This window comes from Exophiala oligosperma (genome assembly GCF_000835515.1).
Source record: "Exophiala oligosperma strain CBS 72588 unplaced genomic scaffold supercont1.2, whole genome shotgun sequence".
Classification (NCBI taxonomy): Eukaryota; Fungi; Ascomycota; class Eurotiomycetes; order Chaetothyriales; family Herpotrichiellaceae; genus Exophiala; species Exophiala oligosperma.
The window spans coordinates 887,213-906,683 of NW_015622819.1; the positions used below are offsets into that span (position 1 = coordinate 887,213).

General features: G+C 50.1%; 6 protein-coding genes and 1 non-coding gene across 7 annotated transcripts; 4 read left to right on the top strand and 3 right to left on the bottom strand.

Moving 5' to 3' along the window:
- The first annotated feature begins 326 nt into the window (after nucleotides 1-326).
- PV06_01790 (uncharacterized protein) lies at nucleotides 327-3,719 on the top strand. The gene is made up of 4 exons (XM_016402419.1): nucleotides 327-1,312; nucleotides 1,366-1,470; nucleotides 1,526-2,874; nucleotides 2,932-3,719. Exons 1-4 carry the CDS (start codon nucleotides 848-850, stop codon nucleotides 3,152-3,154), a joined length of 2,142 nt encoding a protein of 713 aa, XP_016266316.1. The 5' UTR covers nucleotides 327-847; the 3' UTR covers nucleotides 3,155-3,719.
- PV06_01791 (uncharacterized protein) lies at nucleotides 3,677-5,306 on the bottom strand. The gene has a single exon (XM_016402420.1). It carries the CDS (start codon nucleotides 5,083-5,085, stop codon nucleotides 3,826-3,828), a length of 1,260 nt encoding a protein of 419 aa, XP_016266317.1. The 5' UTR covers nucleotides 5,086-5,306; the 3' UTR covers nucleotides 3,677-3,825.
- Nucleotides 5,307-6,586: 1,280 nt separating this feature from the next.
- PV06_01792 lies at nucleotides 6,587-6,737 on the bottom strand. Its single transcript has one exon. It is a non-coding gene; the product is annotated as a tRNA-Glu (tRNA).
- A 719-nt stretch (nucleotides 6,738-7,456) lies between these two features.
- PV06_01793 (uncharacterized protein) lies at nucleotides 7,457-8,154 on the top strand. The gene is made up of 2 exons (XM_016402421.1): nucleotides 7,457-7,765; nucleotides 7,822-8,154. Exons 1-2 carry the CDS (start codon nucleotides 7,562-7,564, stop codon nucleotides 8,041-8,043), a joined length of 426 nt encoding a protein of 141 aa, XP_016266318.1. The 5' UTR covers nucleotides 7,457-7,561; the 3' UTR covers nucleotides 8,044-8,154.
- A 4,145-nt stretch (nucleotides 8,155-12,299) lies between these two features.
- Nucleotides 12,300-15,648, top strand: PV06_01794 (uncharacterized protein). Its single transcript, XM_016402422.1, has 4 exons — nucleotides 12,300-13,268; nucleotides 13,319-13,416; nucleotides 13,465-14,244; nucleotides 14,300-15,648. The coding sequence occupies exons 1-4, from the start codon at nucleotides 12,903-12,905 to the stop codon at nucleotides 15,438-15,440; spliced, it is 2,385 nt and encodes a 794-aa protein (XP_016266319.1). The 5' UTR covers nucleotides 12,300-12,902; the 3' UTR covers nucleotides 15,441-15,648.
- On the bottom strand, nucleotides 15,503-16,987 carry PV06_01795 (uncharacterized protein). The gene is made up of 3 exons (XM_016402423.1): nucleotides 16,853-16,987; nucleotides 16,105-16,800; nucleotides 15,503-16,043 (listed from the first exon to the last, which is right to left on the bottom strand). The coding sequence occupies exons 1-3, from the start codon at nucleotides 16,884-16,886 to the stop codon at nucleotides 15,871-15,873; spliced, it is 903 nt and encodes a 300-aa protein (XP_016266320.1). The 5' UTR covers nucleotides 16,887-16,987; the 3' UTR covers nucleotides 15,503-15,870.
- A 282-nt stretch (nucleotides 16,988-17,269) lies between these two features.
- On the top strand, nucleotides 17,270-19,323 carry PV06_01796 (uncharacterized protein; the record flags this gene model as incomplete). Its single annotated transcript, XM_016402424.1, has 3 exons — nucleotides 17,270-17,445; nucleotides 17,516-18,245; nucleotides 18,295-19,323. 3 exons carry the CDS (start codon nucleotides 17,270-17,272, stop codon nucleotides 19,321-19,323), a joined length of 1,935 nt encoding a protein of 644 aa, XP_016266321.1.
- Nucleotides 19,324-19,471: the final 148 nt, after the last annotated feature.

Here is a 19,471-nt window from a genome sequence, read left to right on the forward strand (position 1 = left end):
CGTTAGTCGCAAGACAGGACGAGACACGGTAATAAAACCAGATTTGATACCCGACGGGTTGAGGAGGTGGGATGGTGCTTGGGGGTTCCAATGCTCGCCTCTATGCATGTACTATTGAGTAGGGCACGGGTAATACTCGTAGAGCGACCGTCAGAGACTCCTTAGATATATCCGTACTTATACTCTGTAAATTGTGTATGGTAACTCGTAACTCTGTAATAAATCCGTGATAACTCGTAGAGGGGGCAGCAACTCGTCAGAATCCAAGTCTTGGCCACCACTCAGCACCTTTGTTCAATCATGCAAACAACTGATACTCGTGCGGAATGATCTCTTTTCTTTATCTTCTCATCCTGCATCTGTCGAGAGACGACAACTTCTTGGACAGTACTCTGTAATCACTGGCAGTTGGGGCCATCGACATTCCATTCCAGAATCCCTCTTAGTTGAAGATCACAGCCCGACAGCTTAAATTCCAGGTACCAATTCCCAAGCGTTCAACCAACTTCTCTAGGCTGCTATTTGAGACTCCAGCGTCTCCAGTCGCCCTGTCACTGCCACGTCTTCTCCATAAAGCTGACCGTCAGCTTCGCCCGCACGGCCCTTGTACGAGAAAGCCCGCTGCCGCATCAGTACTGGCCCTGGTCGTAACCACTGCCTCAGGCTGCTGCTGCTCCTCCTCCTCGCCTCGCATCTTACAACCCACCACAACCACAAACTGCGCTCACCTCGCCCTCGTACCTCTCCTTCCCTCGTTCTGGTTCCGGCTAAAGCTTGCCATCTCCTACTCTCCCGCCAATTCTAACTGCTCTTTCCATCCGACCTTTCTCTCATTCTTGTCGATGTCATGACCTCTCGCTTGAAGAGTTTAGGCTTCGGTTCCAAACGAAAGAGCAGTGCCAACATCCAAACCAACTCCGTCGCCTCGCCAAACGGCTCCATCTCCACCACCGCCACCACTCCTCCCCCTCCCAATTCCTCCCAGACCAGCCTGCCGCCCATGAACCAGCAAGGCGCACCAGGTCGTCCTCCGAGTTACTCATACCAGACCGTCCAAGGGCGCCCGCAGTCTCCTCTGCCGCCTCCGCAGAACCAGATGGCGCACCCTCCTCCCATCGATACGAGACAAAATTACATGGGAGGAAACCCCCAGCTAGGCCCTCCTCAACCCCCCGGATATGGAGGTGCATATGCTCCCATCGGACCTCAGCCTGGCATCCAGCACACTGCCAACCAGTATGCTCCTGGCCGTGCTGCCGAGGTCGAGGCTTCGAACCGCAACAAGGCTCAGCTCATTGTGGGAATCGATTTTGTAAGCTGGCTCTCTCAGACATGTTATGCGCCAGATACTGATTGTCATTGCAGGGGACAACCTTTTCAGGTGTGGCATACGCTTTCGCGACGAACACAGAAGCAAAGGAGGATATAATTTCAGAATGGCCGGGCGCAGGCAACCAGACAAAGCAAAAGGTTGGTCGGAACATATTCCAGGCTATATCAAAGCATATGCTGACAGTCGCATCAGATCCCTACAGTCCTATACTACGATCAGTATCAAAAAGTTGTTGGCTGGGGTCCAGATATCGCTGAAGCACTTGCTCCCACTGGGTACCCCAAGCCCGGCGTCCAAAAGGTGGAATGGTTCAAGCTGCAACTAATGCTCTCCGGGAACACATATATAGATCCTATTAACCTACCACCGTTGCCCCCTGGAAAGTCCGAAATCGACGTCGCTGCTGACTACCTCTTTAAACTCCGCAATGCTATGCGAGTGTACTTGGGGAAGACTCTGGGCGAGGTGTTCAACCGTGAGGAACGAAACATCCGATACTTCTTGACTGTCCCAGCCATTTGGAACGATGCAGGCAAAGCGGCGACCAGGGCAGCCGCCATTCAAGCAGGTTTTATCCGTGATGAGAATGATAACAGACTGACTCTAATCACCGAACCCGAAGCAGCTGCCATGTTCTGCTCTAAAACCGGTCTCCTCAACCTCAAGATCCACGATGCTGTCTTGATTGTCGACTGTGGTGGTGGTACTGTTGATCTGATCGCCTACGAAGTCGAAGAAGAAACCCCATTCTCAGTCGCCGAATGTACTGCTGGTAGCGGTGATTCTTGTGGATCTACAGCTCTTAATCGCAACTTTTCCAACATCCTGCGAGCCAAGATCCGAAGAATGAAACTTCCTGATGGGTCAAAGACCGCCGGCAGAGTCTACGCCAAATGCATTATGGATTTCGAAAATCGAATCAAGGCTGATTTCCGTAACAACGGCCAGAAATGGGCGGTCGATGTCGGTATCGAGGCTGAATTCCCCGAGGCGGGCATCGAAGAAGGTTACATGACATTCACTAATGAGGAAATCCTTCAATGCTTCGAACCAGTGGTAAACCGAATCCTTGAGCTGGTCCGTAACCAGATCATTGCCATTCAAGCACAAAACAGATCCTTGCAGAATGTTTTGGTCGTCGGTGGGTTCGGTGCGTCCGAATACCTTTTCCAGCAAATCAAGCTTCACGTACCGCCACAGTTCCAGTCAAAAGTTGTCCGCCCCATGGACTCGGTCGCCGCCATCGTCAAAGGTGCAGTTACGGCAGGTATTACCGAGCGAGTGGTTACATCTCGTGTAGCCCGTCGACATTACCTGATGGCCACCCTACAGCCTTTCAAGGAGGGTTATCATCCAGAGCAATACCGTGTTCCCAGTCTTGACGGCAAGGATCGATGCAAATATACAAGACAGATTTTCGTTCAAAAGGGCGAAAGGGTCAAGATTGGCGAACCGGTCAAGGTATCATTCTTCAGACAGGTTGCACCAGGTGCCACGTTGATGTACGAAGACATTCTATACGCATGCGACGAAGACGTTTGGTAAGTGGTGACTTATCTAGTTGTTGAACAAGAATCCGTACTGACCAGTATCTTCAGTCCTGAATACACAAAAGACCCCCGTATCAAGGAGGTTGTTACACTCACCTCGGATTTGTCCAGAAAGAACCTTGAAAAGGACTTTGAACGCATGGACACACCTCAAGGAACATTTTACCGAGTCTATTTCGATATCTATCTCACACTAGATGGATCAGAATTCAATGCCGAACTGGTCTGTCAAGGAGAAGTCATGGGACGTTGTACGGCTCGATTCAGATGATCCTTTTACTTGATACCCGATGACGTGGTGCGCCTATGTCCGCAGGAGCAAATGGACATATGCAGATGAACCGGTGTCGATGCTCGACACTTATTGATATCGACCGTTTGGATCTGTTCTTCTGGCAACATTGATGAAGCGATGGGTCGCGCGTTGTTTTGCATGCATGTTGTTATGGGTGGCGCAAAATCTTGTCGACAAAAGCTTCCTGTTGTGAACAGGACGCACACGACTTTTCCCAGTTTGTGGATCGACTCCACGATACGAACAGAGATGAAATCATGTGGATGTCATAGCCCCTAAGATAATACGAGGACACGGAGGAGTGGTTTGCAAGTCGGGGGTTGGATGGTAACGTGAGGAAAATTTCGGGGGTCTCGCCGAATGTAAAGGGCTTGCCGAAGTATACTTGACAAAAAAAAGCGGGTTTATGAGCAGGAGACTTGCAACGGATGAAGAGAGAAAAGTGCCAAGTAGCGAGCAGTCTAAAGTGGTTGCCAGTGGGCGAAGACAGGTAGAATATCAACCAATATGACTCTTTGTCGGGTGAGATTTTTTTCTCTGGCCCAGAATGTATTCGTCGCTTGTGCATTTGTTTGTTCTGGAGTTCTGTTGCTCCCTATTTATGTCTACTAGGGCATATAAGTGGCCTCAAAGGCACCCTAGGAAATTCAGAGCTTGCGCGCCACCCAGTGACTACACCTGTACCGATTCTGTAAAAGACTTGAAGGGTCTTGCACGTATCCTAGACCAGACCCATATGCTGACGTTGGGGAATTGACGTTTTCGTCTCCTACAATCTCGTGGTGAATAATCTCGAATCCGAATTGGGAAACGAGTTGGATCACTTCCTCGTCGGAGAGTTCGAAAGATCCGGGTTCGGCGATACCTTTGTCTTCGAGTTCCATGGGATGTTTGTGTTGTTGAAGGGAATGTGAATGCCGGTTTTTACCGTCGTGAGAATGAGAATGCGTGTGAGTGTCAGTATCACCGTCGCCGCCGCCCTTGCTTTCGGCGTTGTTGTTGATGTCGTTGTCACCACCATGAAACCTATCGTCAAAGTGCCACAACAAAGGTCCCAGGTTGATCCACACCCCATTCGGGGCCAGACAGTTACGGACCGTCTCGATGTAACGTATGAGGTTCGGGGCGGTGTCGATGAAAAAGACACTGACCACGCCGTCAAAGGTGCCGGTGCACCCGGGGGTCGAGTACGAAAGGATGAAGTCACCGGCGGTCATGTTCATCTCCCCGACCGGCAATGACCGGTCGATGCGGTCTTGCATGGCCGTCGCAGGGTGGACGTCGGGGACGGTGTGTCGGCGGAGCTGTTGACTCTTGCGGGACGTGACGTTTGTGAAAGTCGTGGCGAAAGGGTAGATGGAGTACTGATCTTCGTGGGCGGCACAATTGAGGATGAAATTGCTGGCCAGGAGTTGGTGGTAAGAAATTTCGTTGCCCGTGGCGTCGTACCCGGCCCGGCAGAGTTCGAACAGCAAACGACCCAGGCCGGCTCCCGGGAGGAGGAGAGATGGCGTGGCTGAACCACCAGGAGGAGATTGTCCCGCGCTCGTCGTCGCGCTCGAGTCGTCCGTCGAGGCATGTCGGTCAAGTGGGAGGTGGGTTCGAAGATCGGACAAGATCGTGTCCAGGAGAGGTTTGACCTCTGACGTGAAACCTTCGCGGGACCAGTCACGGTAGAATTGTCGAATGGTAGAATGAGCCTTGGAGAGGTCGTTGGGTCTGGCGGCGCCGTGGAATTCCAACGAGGCGGCCGGCAGCGGGTCCTTCTGGTCTGGCCCTCGTCCATCCAGACCGAACGAGGTCAGACCCAGGTCCAGGATCGCGTCCGCCAGATCGGCGTTGTGGTCTATGGCGTCGTCGACGGCGGACAAGGTGTCCAGAATGGAAATGGGAGGTCCGGACAACATCTGCCATTGTGAAGAAGGCAAGGCGTAGAGGTTCTGACGACGACGGTGGGTGGTGTTGTAGTGTGTGGTTTTGCGGTACTGGCTGGATTCAAGCTGGGTCAGCGAGGGTTAGCAAACAAAGCCAACGTACGGAGTATATCTTGGGTAGTTTTCCACTTCTGATTCTTTGCCCTTCTTTTTTTGGCTTTTCGTCTTGAAGTGACTTTTTGTTAAAAAAAAAAGGAGAAAAACAAAGACCAAAAAGCAACTGAAAATACTGTGTAACATACTCCATATGTTCTCGCCGTATTTGCTGGTCCCTATCAACACACCATTTTTTGAACTTACCGGTATGAATCTAGAGTGGCAAAAATGGCCTGTCTCTCCAGAGGGTCACTCAACGGTCCGTTATCTTCAAACAAGGGCTTCGAGAGTGAAGCTTCATCGCCGTCGTTGCCGCCGTTATCGTCGGAAGACATGTTTCCTTCACATGCGAAAGAAATACATTTCGAGCAGACAGGCTATGCCATCACAATAGCAACTAGCTCAAATTAATAATCACGCGAAAAGTGTTGGTGGGATGTTTTGTTATGAGGTTGCTTGAGGGAAGATGTAGAATCACTCCAGGCATCCCCTCTCTAGATTGGAACTAGGGTGATGCCGCTCTATGCCCACCCTTGAGAGGCATTCACCTTGAGGTGCAAAGAGGACCGTAGGACCGTAGGACAACTTGAGATCCTGCAACAACAACCCATTTATCTCATGATATCTCTATATAAGTCTACTCGGAATTCGATTCTCTATCTATCCATTTCAGCATTACTAGTTACAGAGGTGCACTATATAGAGATATCATGGAATGAAACGCTTGTTGTTGTTGCAGGATTTCAAGTTGTCACATTTGGTCAGTTCAGATTTGATCGATTATTGATATTCTCTTGTTGCACATCGACTATACCTCTATCACTAGTGATGCCAATATAGATGAATAGAGAATCGAATTCTGAGTAGACTTATATAGAGATATCATGAGATAAAAGGGTTGTCGTTACATGATCCCATGTTGTCACATTTCGTCGGTTCGAAGTGCCGAGTGTTGCACATATTGTAAGATTGAAGGGTTTCACGGAGAAATGCAAAGAACAATATAGTGTTGTTTATTTCACGAGACCAGCGGGCTGAGATACTTATATTGACGATACAGTAGCTATCTGTTCTGTAGAAGCGAGCATGTAGTCGAGAGGATCGGACCTACAAACCAAAAAAAGACCAAAAAATCAGAAGAAAAAAGTGAACAAAAAAGAAGTCTCCCTGACAGGGAATCGAACCCTGGTCTCCCTATGACATTATTAGTCTCATGTCGCTTGCGATTTGATTCATGAGAACATACCGCGCTTGTAATGCAACCAGATGGCTGTCATGTATGACAAGCGGAAACTGATTGATAGATGAGCATTAGTCGAGAGGATCGGAACTACAACCCAAAATAACCCGCCCGGAAATCACCAAAAAAAACAGAAGTCTCCCCGACAGGGAATCGAACCCTGGTCTCCCGCGCTTGTAACGCAACCAGATGGTTGTCTTGTATGACAAGCGGAAATCATGACCTGTACATTGTTAGAGAGAATGTCATATCTGAAGAGCGGTAGTACATACCACTAGACCATCGAGGAATTGTTGGAGAGAAATTGGATTTACATCATCATATCCTACGATTAAATTTGTGGAGCTTCATACTTAGAGTTCGGCACACTAGCTCGGAGACACCCCTACCACTGTTCATCAGTTTCGTCCTCGACTTAACTGAAGGAAACCATAATTACACCCAGCTTTTTCATCAATCGTACCCATGAGTCAAGTTTTAGATGAGTTTTCTGTATTCTGTACAATTGAGGGCAAATCAATATGCCAATGCACTAGTCCCGATCGGGCGCTATCTCTCTCATTGCTTACACTCAACACCACGATCCGGCCTCTGACTCTAGCTTAATCCTTGTAGTGCAATCTCATCATTTACAGGGGCATGGTTCTGATTTAAAAAAGAGAGGTTTGGTTTGTGTTTGAAGGCGATGTGTATTCGATGAGCATCGCAGGCGAGCTGGGAGGAAATTTGCTGGTGTACTATTCCACTCAACGACATTTCCCCAACGTAGCCACGGTGATTTTCATAGAAGTTTTGACCCCTCCTGCTAAAGTCACACCTGAAGTCCTTGAAGGTAAAGACCGTTGAATGTAGAATAAATTGCCTTATGGTTGTTACGAGAGGAAAGGCCATTGAGTAAGCATTCAAATCATAGCCTGCGCCGCCAAGAAGCACCGAAATATAATATGCCAGCACGGCAAATATACAACAATTACTATTCACTATGTTTACTATCGTCGCGAAACACCGCCAAAAACCATACATCGTTTTCGTCATCCTCGATTACTGGGCCATGCCAGACGAAAAGCAACGACAGAGCCTACTTCGTTGATTGCTTCCAGATCCTTAGCAAGCATGTCGACACAAGCCACGATGGAGGGGCCATCGTTCCAACCCATCGAGATGTCGTTTCCTTTACCCAAACATCCACATCTCAATTTCCACGCTCACATGTCTTGCTTGGGCAACTGTGTCATGATTCACCTGACCACCACCGATCTCGATCAGTCACACACCTCCGTGCCGCCACTGGGAAGTTTTGTATATGCAATGCCCCATGTACGTCGAGGTAAGCCTGTAGTATGACGTTGATCTACCTGACTAACTAGCGAAAGTTGAGACATGACAGCACTGCGATCAGCACTCCCCTGATTACGTCTGGCTCTAGCATAGACTACGCTACGAGAATGGCAAAGATTCTCGCAAGGAGAATGAGACAGCCCGTCTACGTTGGCTGTAGCATGAACTTCGCTGGCACCACTGCAGAAGAAGAAATGGAAGGCTTGACGGTTGCCGTGACCGAAATCATGCGCCAATGGAACGAGAGAAAGTCTTGATGTAGTTTTCAGGTCATCAATATATAGTCTGGAGGATTTCTGGTTGCCGCGTTCTCGAAATGGCAACAAAGTCAGGGATACCAATGCTGTAGTCAATGACAAACAAATCGGTGCCATTCCATCCAGGAACTATAGCAAACGGACTCTCGAACTATCGGGCCCCAATTTTCAAACCCCCAGTAAGTTTTGCCAATACAGGCTTTTCAAGAGCTTCATCTCCTTTTGATGTCAAAGTAAGACCGTTGGTGCAATCCTTTGGCGACCTCGTCGCATCGAATATGCCAAAAGGGTGTCGACACTGTGGCAGTGTTGAACATCCGAGGCTAGAGATCTTCATTCCACGTCTTTCATGCTAAAAAGCTACTGTTGATTTGATCCCGATAGCCAACACCTGCTCCACTAAAGGAACAGGGAAAGGTGAGACCAAAGAATTCATGTCCGCGGACACTATCGTGTCTTTAGTCTGGGAAGGGTTAATGTAGAGATTCGGAAATCACTGACGTCGGTATGGGATGCCGAGACCTTTTCGGTTGTGGACACTGTTCGATCAATGCCTTTTCTACCAAAAGGGATGACTAAAACTCAAACATATCAATTACCACCAGACTGTGTCCGGCTTGCAGGTTGCAGCTGTCAACAGCCAACTATGGAGTTATGCTTTCAGGGTCTGGAAAATCTCTTCCAAGTACAGACAGGTTCGCATATCTTTTGCCTTCCAAATCAAGACCTTAGCGCGATCGTGACAAGTCTGGAGCCTTGACTAAGCTCGCGGTTGGTCCTCGTAGTCCACGACGTGTTCTCTTTTTGAGACCTCAATCAAAGGTTAGACCGGAGCTACTGGCCGACGCTGGACCAAAATACTGGTTACGTTCATGCCCAGACCAGAAGCACCGCCCCCAAATACCGTTCAATTTTGTACTAAGTCAAATGGCTCGCGGCAAGCTATCATCAGCCCAACGAATGGACAATCGATCCGGAGTGCTCCACGGGCATTCGGCGACCGATCAGATTTTATGGTTGTCGGGTACTCGTATGAAAGCGCACGCCAAAAACCTCCTGATGCAATCCATTTTTATCATGCTGTCGATCTCGTCGAGTGTCGCAGTTCAAGCAGATCCGGCATGGACTAGCGGCCAACTATGACTTGCTATCGAAGTCCAATTATAACGGCCCAATCCTCTGAGACTACTCATGAGCAATCATTGCTGACCAACAGAGGCCAGTTGTAGATAGTCAACTACAACCTGTGGGTTGCAAAAGCCAATTTACCTACGCCGCAGAGAGCCACTAGGACTTGTCGGTGGCTTGCAAGAGACCGTTCCTTCGAGAACCTCATTCTAGCGAAATTCGAGAAGATGACGATGTTACCCATGGGCGAACCAATCTTCCTCTGGGCTCCACCCGGCTCCCGCCGAGGGAAAGTCTCGACAGGGCTGACGCCCAGCTAGCAGGCCGCAGGGTGACGAGGAACATTATCTCCCTAGCATGGGTGTCACCAACTCCTACTTTACCGAAATCTGTGAGATTGCTTCTTCGGTTGCCTCCCGGAAGGGGACAGCGGAAGATCCTAGCCCATTTCTGATAACGGTGCCCTGTTGCTAATTTTCTGGAACGCACTGGGTGGTGCGCCGCGGACTTCGATGGGACACATCTGACACCACCCACACGAGCAATTGAGTCCCTGATTATTGCTGGATTCACAGCTTGTTCAATGAGAGGATGACTATCTGTCGTCAGCTTGTAATCCTTGGTTAGCTAGGGTTCTGATGGTGGCATATGTTTTGAGTCAAACGAACCTTCGTCGTGTCATCAGACGTTGGTTATCCAAACCCCAGGCCCGGTATTCTGGATTTCATCTCTGCCGGGTCGGTTCTTGTTGATTTGGACCCTTTGGGTCCGTGATTCCGGAAACTTTTAAAAACACCCGTTCTATGCAATATTAGCTTGCCGGGATCTGGGGGGAGGGAGTCCGCAATAGGCTGCAAAAACACAAGCTATGGAAAGGACTGTTCCGTACTTGGGGCCAGGACGGCATACTCTACCGAAGAACCCTACCTAGAACCACTCTCTTTGGATATGACCCTGACCACACCCCGACTTATCTCCCCTCCACCAACAGCCTTAGGTCACCGCCGTCAGAGTTTTTCTTGGAATTTCCAACCCAACAATACCGGGTCGGTGTCTTTGATTACTTGTATCCTTAGTACATCGGGCGCCACGCTGGACTATTGAAATCTTCACCTAACTGACTCGCTATAGTGAGCGACGGGCACCCCATTTGCCTTGACTCAAGTCATTAATATGGATTAGCGTAGATCAGGGTTGTCCTTGAATGCTACTCTCTACTGACAATCAGGGTTGGGACGACATACGGAGGGAAGCATCAACAGTAATGCTCGCAGCGGGTCCAGTTGTACTCCGTAATTCCAGAATGTTTGGAGTGCCACTCAGTGCCCCATTACGCTGAGACCATTATCCCTCCAAGTGTTGGATCATCAGACCGTGCATATGGGTTGTCTCACATTTCACTACTTTTTTTTGGGAGATCGAGCAGTGCTGTTGTTCCATGACAGAAGCTTGGGGCAGCATCGATGTCTCTTCTGCTGAAAGGAAGCACCGCAAATCTTGTCTTATAACCCATCCTGTGTTTCACCAGATTATCGACTGCGGCAATCCTGGACCGACAATCTGCAGGGAACAGTTACCTAAGCGCCATGATCGACCGCGCACTAAAAGAACCGGGGTCTGCCTTTGCACATACTCTACCCGCTCTCCCATCCATCCCAAAATGGGGAGAACAAAGTTGAAGTCATCGATGCTGAACTCAGCAACGGGACGGTAAATTGAGTACTGTAGAGGCTAGAGAGGATAATTCGCTGGACTTGAGAGCTATCCCACTCTCGCCGTCGGGGATGTCTTCCAACTTGGAAAGGCCGCTGATAGAATCGATGAGAAACAGGTTTCCCTTTCATAGTGTGGGCGAACTTCGCGGTGGAGCTTGATGATTCCCTCCCCAGTCAACGCCCCTCTCACTCCCGAATACTCTCTCCTGCAGATTCAACAAAGCCCGCAAAGGGACATACTATAATTTCTTTGGTGTTGCTGGCCGTCGCTAGTCGTGAGAGACAGACAAACCCCTGCCAGAAGCATTTGTCCGCTAACCTCTACCTTCCAGAACCCTGTCTGGATCGCCTGGTCAGTTGTGGAAGATCGACTCCTGCAGTTGAAGAACAATCTTCGGCTACGGACCGCGGCAGTCTTCTGAGACGTGCCTGGATTTATAGACGGCGAGCGCTGATAGCACAATATGTCGACAAGATGAACGAGGACGATCGAAATGGCAGATCTTTCGAGCTCAGAGTAATTCGAGCCGGCAAGAAGCTTGGAAAGTCCAGAGCTCATTCCCTCCTAACGGCCCGCTGGTGCCGCGTCCAGTTGCCCACTCGGAGTCAGTTTGTAGTCAAGGCTCATGATCACCCTCGGTCCGCCTCCACAGGACCGCCACAACAGGCCGATGGAGCCAGCTACTAGTTCACCACAGACACCTGAAATGTTTCCAAGAACTACAGAGGCCGCAGTGCTAAGCCCAAAAGGCCACTGATCCAGTGACCTCTAACTCTGCGCGACATGCTCGTCTCCCTTCAGCCAAACATCTGACGGAGCACCAGCATTGGTAGATCAAATCCCTTGTGACGAAGGGACTGCACAAGCCATCCCAGTTATCCACAGTCATCACCAGGACCGCTGTCAAATGTTTGCGGTCACGGAAAATGGCCCCAAAATCTTGTGGCGGGCTCTAGGCTGAGGGCCACGAAGCTTCTAGGGAGGTCCTAGCCCTCAGTTCGCACAGGGGAGCTCGTTTTGAAGGAGCATAGTGGGCTTCTGGCGCACACCGCTCGGCGGCTGACCCTTGTCAGGCATGCCCCATTCGGCTGTCAGAGCGTTGTGGCTAGCTTCTTTCACTTCGGCTGCCAGAACCGGGGGTTGCTCAAGCATCTCCTAGCCTTCCAGGGCCGCGATCATTCCGAACCACCTCTTCCACGCTTGGGATTTGGCTTTCGCTCGGATTTGTCCAGGCTTGAGCGAAGTTTGCGGTCAGAGGGCTCCTATCCTATCCATGCCTGGAAACATGCTCCTCATTTTCCTGAGCGGATCCTCCCTCTCGCGCCCCTACGCCACGCGCGACACCGGCAGTTCACCTCGTGAGGTGGTCGCTCAAGTATGTCTTTTTTTCATGTGTTCGAAACCCATGAGGTGATCTATCCTTGCGCTTGTTTGTTCGCTGATTTCTCTTCCCCTCTGGAACCTCCCCCATGTCGGACTCAGCCTACTAGCCGTGGCGATCTGGCCCCCAGTCTCTGCTCGGCTTAGGATCGACGTATCAGTTGACTCGATCGCACGCCAGGTCGCGGCTTCTCTTCCTCTCTCAGGTCGCGAATGAACTCTTGTCCAGGGCACCTATTACCCGTACAAAGGTCTCGTATGCGACGTGCGCACGACAATCTCGGCTGTCCTGCTTGTGGGCGTGGCGACCAGTCGTAGTGGGCCACTCTCGCTTTCCCTCCGTGGAACCATACGGCCAAGGTCGGGCATTTATCAGTCTCCATACAACCACTGCATCTCGCTTCGATCGCCACCTTGATTCGAAGAGATCGCTGACTTTGACCTGCATTTCCTTTACACCATAACCATCTCATCCTTTGCTCCTGCAGGTTACTTGACGTGGACTGTCTTGTCCCGGACAAACAGACGGGGAGAAGTGGGATGCCTCGATACTCGAACACAGTCTTCTCACGATCACGACGATTGACTGGCGCGGAGCCGTTCTTCTCAGAATAGCACTCGTTTGATCGGTAGAGATGCAGAACCAGTTGTATTCTGTGAAAGACTCGCCGAGCGTCGCTTCCTCGGCGTCGCCAATGAGTGTGCAAGATCAGAGCCAACAACCTCACTCGGTGCCTTCCTTCCCCCCACACGCTCGTTCCGGGCTGTCACCGCAAGAGCCATCGACAATGTCTTCATTTTATCCTTCTCACGACCTTGGGTCCGCATCCCCTCACGACAGTCTGTCGCACTTGGGCGAATCGCTACGGGCAGGAGGTATTGGAAGTGGCACTCCATCTCCCGCGCAGATCTCAGCCATGATGATGCACAATCCGAAGCGGGCGTATCGACAGAGAAGAAAGGACCCGAGCTGCGACGCGTGCCGTGAGCGCAAAGTCAAGGTGGGTGTTGCTCAGGATTTGGGGCCCCGTCGTTTGCTAATCGTCCGAAGTGCGATGCAACAGAGACATCGAGCTGTACCGAATGCTCCAGTCGAAATGTCCGCTGCCAATTCACAAAAGACACCAACCGTCGCATGTCATCGATCAAGTGAGTGCGCATTTTCCATTCGCACTCATTCCTCTCTGACGCTTATAGACAAATCCAGGATTTAGAGCGACAGTTAATGGAAACCCGTCAACAGCTCGATCGATTCCGGGCCCTCGAGCAGAGAAACGACCTCGCCGCCGAATTCCATCCTGACATCGCCTCTCTGGTTTTTTCAGACTTCCCGAACATTGGAAAGTCACCACGAAGGATGTTGAAAGCAAGGTCGCCGCAAGATCTGTCAAACTCAAGAAATCTCCTATACGACGTAGGTCGCGGGCTGCTGAAACCTCCTGTCACAGGTGCGCAACCACGAGCACAAGTTCCATTGTCGAAGTTTTCAGATCTGCAAGGCTTGCCCTCGCGAGAGAGTGCGGAAAGACTATTTCATTATTATCACGAATGCGTACATCGCCATTTTCCTGTTTTGTATTGGCCCAGGTTTCAGCGCAATTTCGCCATAGCCATGGAGAACCCAAATACACCAACTGTGCCTGTTGACTGGGTTGCAACTCTATATGGCGTCCTAGCATGCGGCGCATTAGCTACACATGATGTTAGTAGGGTACCAGAGGCGCAAGACTATCTCACCCGGGCCATTTCCACTATCAACTTCTGGGAAGACGATGTGACGAGTAACCAAGGTATTGTGGCATTTCTGGCCAGCATCGCGCTGTCGGAGATGAACAGGAAATCAGCAAGTTCGGTCTGGCTGGGCGCTGCCATTCGCATAGCCCAGGATCTTGGCCTACACGTCCAGGGTGGCCAGTGGTCGCCTATAGAGGGAGAAATGCGCAAGAGGATATGGTACTCTTTCTACGTCTGGGATCGGTAAGGACTGGAAGCAGCGTGTTCATCAGTTTCGTTTGTGTGCTAATGCATACAGACTTTTGGCGCTCGAATTGGGCAAACCAATGGTCATCAACGACGACGAATGCGACACAGAATATCCTCAGATCTTGGAGGAAGAAAGACTTGTGTTGAGCGACGATCTTCATACGCCTTTTCCAGCCACTTTGCTGTTAGCAAGTGTTTACGTTGCCAGGCTCATGGCGCCGTTGGCAAAAATGTTTCGCTCCCTCTGCATTACGAACGAAGCCTTGACAAAGTTCGAAACGCACCTTGGGGACTGCCTTCAATTGCTACCTCCAACCTTGCAACCATCGGCCACGAGACCACTAGATCCGTGTATTATGGCGCCCATTATATATTTTCAAAACGTGCGGTTGCTGCTACATCGCCACAATCTATCCCCCTCCTCCTCACCAGAACAACGAGCGCAGGCTATCGAAAGATGTGTCCAGGCCGCTCGGGATACGGCGACTGTATTGTCAAGATGCATGGTACCTCATATACAACCGCATGATTGGGAACAGAGGTTCATTCTTTCCTCGACCACCGTTATCTGCACGCACTTATGGCGTTGCATGCTTCTACTTCTATTTCGACAGACTTTCGACCCATTTTTTCTAATATTGAGAGCCCTTTCTACCATTAATGATGCTCGGTCTATCAATGTCAGCGCCGGAAGATACATGGCATTCTTCATACAACGGCTGATCGAGTACTATGAACGAGGTGGCTCATTGGAACCGGAGCATGACGAAGAGCTATTGGTCTTCTTGTCCGCAGACCTACAATCGACCACGCATAGTTGGGTCTGGGGAAACGCTGAGACTGGGACACATCTAAGCCGTCGACAAAAGCATGGCAGACCCAAAAATTTGAATCCAGAGCACGAGCATTTTCCTGCGAACGCCGCCTCCACTCCATCCTGGGATAGCTTTCTGTCAGAAGAGGAACAGCGTGACTGGGGTGGCTGGCAGAATATTGAGAAACTGGCGAGGCATCTTCAACGACTCTGTGACTCACGGCAGCAGCGTATGCATGACCAACATCCATCTCCTTACCCGCATCAATCAGGATCGACTGAACATGATCTTGGACGCACGCTCCCGCCCGTGAATACACCCAATACCCCGACGGGCGACAACCGATCGAGGATGACGATCGCGAATATCATATAACGGACGACGATCACCACTATTTCAACGTCCCACGAAAATTGCATGACTTTTAATGTTTCTTTATGATTTTCCAGCTAAAGCAAGATACTATCAAGATACCCTATAGTTAGAAACGAAAAGGGCAATGACACGCTCAACTTCTCTCTCCATTTTCGAATACATTCCAGCCGCAACTACGTCAAGAAATGCAGGGATGCTGAAATCTCAGAGACAACGCCGAATGGTTATCCTTGCGGTGTTGTGTCGTCAATGACACCTCGTGTCATTGCGTGTGTGATCTGATGTGTGTGAGTGAACTCTCTTGGTACGTGATTGAGAAGATAGTTCACGCCTTGAGCAGATCCTGTTAATCTGAGGGTTTCTTCGTCGTGATTTTGACTCGTATCGCAAGGAGCGTCTTCCACTACAGTACACCAGTGTCGGTGCATCTTCACAGCACCAACCTCAGCTTGAGTTTTTCTGTGCCGGAAATTTCTCCCTCACGCTGCAGGAGCTCTTGCATGTCCCACGTACAGCTGATATATCGCCCTGCTAACCATTCTCTGCGTACTTGAGTCAAGAAAGCGATTGTATCTCCGGTTAATTCCGCCTTATCTGTAAGGTCTGATGAAGAAAGACTTGTCAGTCACTGGAGGCCGCAAACCAGTGTTCATCAGCAACTCACATGCATGTGTTTCCTGCGGCATCGCCTCTGCCAGCTGAGTCATTATCCCCCCTGGGTGAACTGAGTACGCCAGGAGCCCTTCTCGAGCAACCTCCACCAGGAGGAACTCGGTGAACTTGAGCACGGCCCACTTGGACGTACCGTACGCACTGGCGTTTATTCTCAGGTTATGGGACGCTACCGAGTTGATATTGACCATGGTTTTTAGACCTCCAGTTGTGCTCATCATCAGTGGCAAGAAGGATTTGGAGACGAGGTATATCCCTTTAAGGTTTACTTCAAACGTCCGCCACCATAAGTCTTCATCCGATTCTATGACGGGAAGAGCTGGCGTCATAAAGCCGGCATTGTTGACCAAGATATCTAACCCACCAAAGTTTCGAGATGTTTGGTCCACTGCTTGTTGGACAGAATCGCTACTTGTGACATCAAGATTCATCAGAAGGATTTTCGGCGTAGTTTGACGTCCGGCCTGTCTCGCGGCTTCCTCAAGGACCTGCTTCACGTTGTCGAAACCATCGATGGCACCAAGCCCTATACAAGATGCTCCTGCTCTCGCGAATGACTTGGCAATCGAGAGACCGATCCCTCTATTGCCACCGGTAATGAAGACAGAGCGGCCGCTGTGGTTGGATTTGGCAGCAGAGTCGATATATGGGTAGGTGTCACTCCATATCGTCTTTGTATAATCGGCAGCTGTTGGATACCGTCAGTGAGGATTGTAACAGTGACGGCCAGGCTGACGTACCATTCTGAGGGACTATTGGGGGATATGAGGACATTTTTCCTTGTCAAACAGGAGAGGCTCTAGTTGAATGCTAGAAGTGATATTTGCGCTTCAGAATCGAGTAGGATATGCCGTGCTCACGAGTAGCAGTCACTGGGACTGCATTGGCTTGAAAGGAGGCGAATATATACCAATGTGAGGTGAAAGAGTACCAAGGAAAAGGAAACACAGAACTCCGACGGAATAACGATGATCCGACAAAAATCGCCGAAAAAGGCCGAAGATTGCCGCAGAATTCTCCTTCCAGTCCAGCACCATATATGTATTACACCTCCTCGTACACTCCCATGCGCCATTTTGAGTGCTCATTGATATACCCAAATGAAGTCCTTCGCAAATCACCGAGTAAATCAAGGATTCTGATCATCTCCATACGCTATGTCCGATCCAGGCTCGGCTACAAACATTGATTGCGAAGTCCAAACTCCGCGAACGCTCAAGAAAGCCAAAGCATGTGCATCTTGCCATGCACGGAAGATCCGCTGTGACTTACAACTGCATGAAGATACCCATGCTACTTGCAGCAATTGCAAAAACTCAGGCAGATTCTGCCAGTAAGCCTTACTGATTGGTACTTTTGAGCTATCTACAGCGTATCCTGAGCTGACTGGCTCCCTGCTATAGACCGCACATCAGGAAACGAAAGCACGACCAAGTCCGTGACGCACCAACTGCCCTGCACCGCGCCGATCGGCATGCTGGATCCAGGGAGCTTGGAGCGCATGTGCCGGCAAGAGAGTTCCCTGTGCATGATACTCTCACATCTAGCAAACAGCAACCTAGCTATCTAGGGCGTTCCAGTTACATTACAGGAGATTTTGCTGTCGATGAAGACGATGCCCACCAGTATCAAAGCCCGTCGAAGACATCAACCACTCTACAGACGCAAATCCAGCGCCTGGCATCCGCGGATGAGACTCCGCAAGGACCTCTACGGCAAAGTCTACTCAGGAATTTCATGTTATATTGTCGTCCATGGATGCCCTTGATAGATGAAACTGACTTGGACAAGCTTGATATTGGGACTAGAAACTCATTGCTGATGACAGCGATGTTGGTTGCAGGAAGTATCGTTTCTTCTACAGCACAGGCTGCAGAAGCCGGACAACTGTGTTATCAACGAGCAAAGATTCTATTCTACACTGGTGCGGAAGTGCATACCCTCGAAACGATTGTGGCTACAATATTCCTGCAATGGCTGAACCCCTCGGGTCCTGAGCATGTGTCAATTGACAGTAGCAGCTTCTGGCTTCGCATTAGTGTCGGTCTCGCACATCAATTGGGACTCCATCGCGAGCCCGACTCTAAACTGCCAGATGCCAAACTGCGGCGAAAGATCTGGTGGACTCTTGTTGTAGGTGGTGCATTCCAGCACGTCGAGTGTTCTTGCTGACGGGAATCAGGCTAGGGATAATCAAATAGCCACAAGTCACGGCCGCCCGAGAGCTATCAACCTGGAAGATACCAGTGTCCGACCTTTGCGAGACTCTGATTTCGACAAGCAACAAGATGCTGCTCTTTTCAAGCACTTTGTACGAATCACCTCCATCTTGGGTGATATGACTGAGCATTATCGCCGTGGTACTCTATCTGATCGTAAGAAGCTCAACATAGAGGCTGAATTGCTGAGGTGGTTGATGGAAGTACCAGAGTCATTGAGACTGTTTGATCGAGATACCCGGTCGCTCAAGGAATACTCCTTGAAGTCCAGGCAGTTGCATATACCATACTTCACAGCCTTGATCATCCTCTTTCGAGACGTAACGCCTACTCAGACCCCTTCACCACTCAGCTCGCTGGCCGCGTCCTTCATTTCCGGTATCTTCGAGGAGTATCTGACCCATGAGGATATGTCCCACCTTGCCGCCCCTGCTATTTTTTACTTGCTGGTTGCTGCACTCGTGCAGATCTCCTATCACCGATTTCCTCGCTGGAATGCAGCACGAACAGAAGAGGTTCAAATCATCAACTTGTCCTTGAATGAATTAAAGCGACGGTTCCCCACCGCTCTCGGTGCTGAAAGAGTGGTAAATCAAGCAATGAAGCATGCAGCAAATTTACAAACGCCGTACACCCCATTGCGCACTTGCTTGAAGCCTGAACATCAAGATTTTGTCTCTGCTTTTGGGCCGCAGCTGTGTAGACAATGGCAAGTCGTATTTGGCTCGAATGAGGTTGATGGGCCTATGGGTGGAAGATTTAATACTAGACATGCAGCTGGATTGATTGAGCCGGTAAGCAGTTCTGTGAGAACTGAGTCACGGTTTGGCACCCCTGATGATTTGGTGAACACCCTGGATCATGATCCTGACTGGCCCGGTACTGTCACAATGGGACCCGAAGATCCAGCAGCAATTTTCCTCGATCAAGATGGATTCGATGCCGTCGGCCGGTGGTGGTGGCAAGATTGGATGCCGTTGACAGGGTCCTGAATTTTTTGCGAGCGTCTACATACCGCCAAATAAAATGGGGCAGGGGATGGTACAGAGAAAATCGGGTCAAAGTTTATCCACTGATCATATTGTCACACCCATCGGAGTGGATTACATCAAGGCACTGAACATACTAACAAAGCGCTCC

Bases quoted from the DNA above. Each gene is read 5' to 3' on its own strand.
- PV06_01794 (XM_016402422.1), top strand. From the start codon at position 12,903: ATGCAGAACCAGTTGTATTCTGTGAAAGACTCGCCGAGCGTCGCTTCC. The intron at 13,269-13,318 runs GTGGGTGTTGCT...AATCGTCCGAAG, and splicing joins GCCGTGAGCGCAAAGTCAAG to TGCGATGCAACAGAGACATC. The intron at 13,417-13,464 runs GTGAGTGCGCAT...TGACGCTTATAG, and splicing joins CGTCGCATGTCATCGATCAA to ACAAATCCAGGATTTAGAGC.
- PV06_01791 (XM_016402420.1), bottom strand. From the start codon at position 5,085: ATGTTGTCCGGACCTCCCATTTCCATTCTGGACACCTTGTCCGCCGTC.
- PV06_01793 (XM_016402421.1), top strand. From the start codon at position 7,562: ATGTCGACACAAGCCACGATGGAGGGGCCATCGTTCCAACCCATCGAG. The intron at 7,766-7,821 runs GTACGTCGAGGT...AACTAGCGAAAG, and splicing joins TTGTATATGCAATGCCCCAT to TTGAGACATGACAGCACTGC.
- PV06_01795 (XM_016402423.1), bottom strand. From the start codon at position 16,886: ATGTCCTCATATCCCCCAATAGTCCCTCAGAATG. The intron at 16,801-16,852 runs GTACGTCAGCCT...GGTATCCAACAG, and splicing joins CCCAATAGTCCCTCAGAATG to CTGCCGATTATACAAAGACG. The intron at 16,044-16,104 runs GTGAGTTGCTGA...TTTCTTCATCAG, and splicing joins GCCGCAGGAAACACATGCAT to ACCTTACAGATAAGGCGGAA.
- PV06_01790 (XM_016402419.1), top strand. From the start codon at position 848: ATGACCTCTCGCTTGAAGAGTTTAGGCTTCGGTTCCAAACGAAAGAGC. The intron at 1,313-1,365 runs GTAAGCTGGCTC...TTGTCATTGCAG, and splicing joins TCATTGTGGGAATCGATTTT to GGGACAACCTTTTCAGGTGT. The intron at 1,471-1,525 runs GTTGGTCGGAAC...CAGTCGCATCAG, and splicing joins GCAACCAGACAAAGCAAAAG to ATCCCTACAGTCCTATACTA.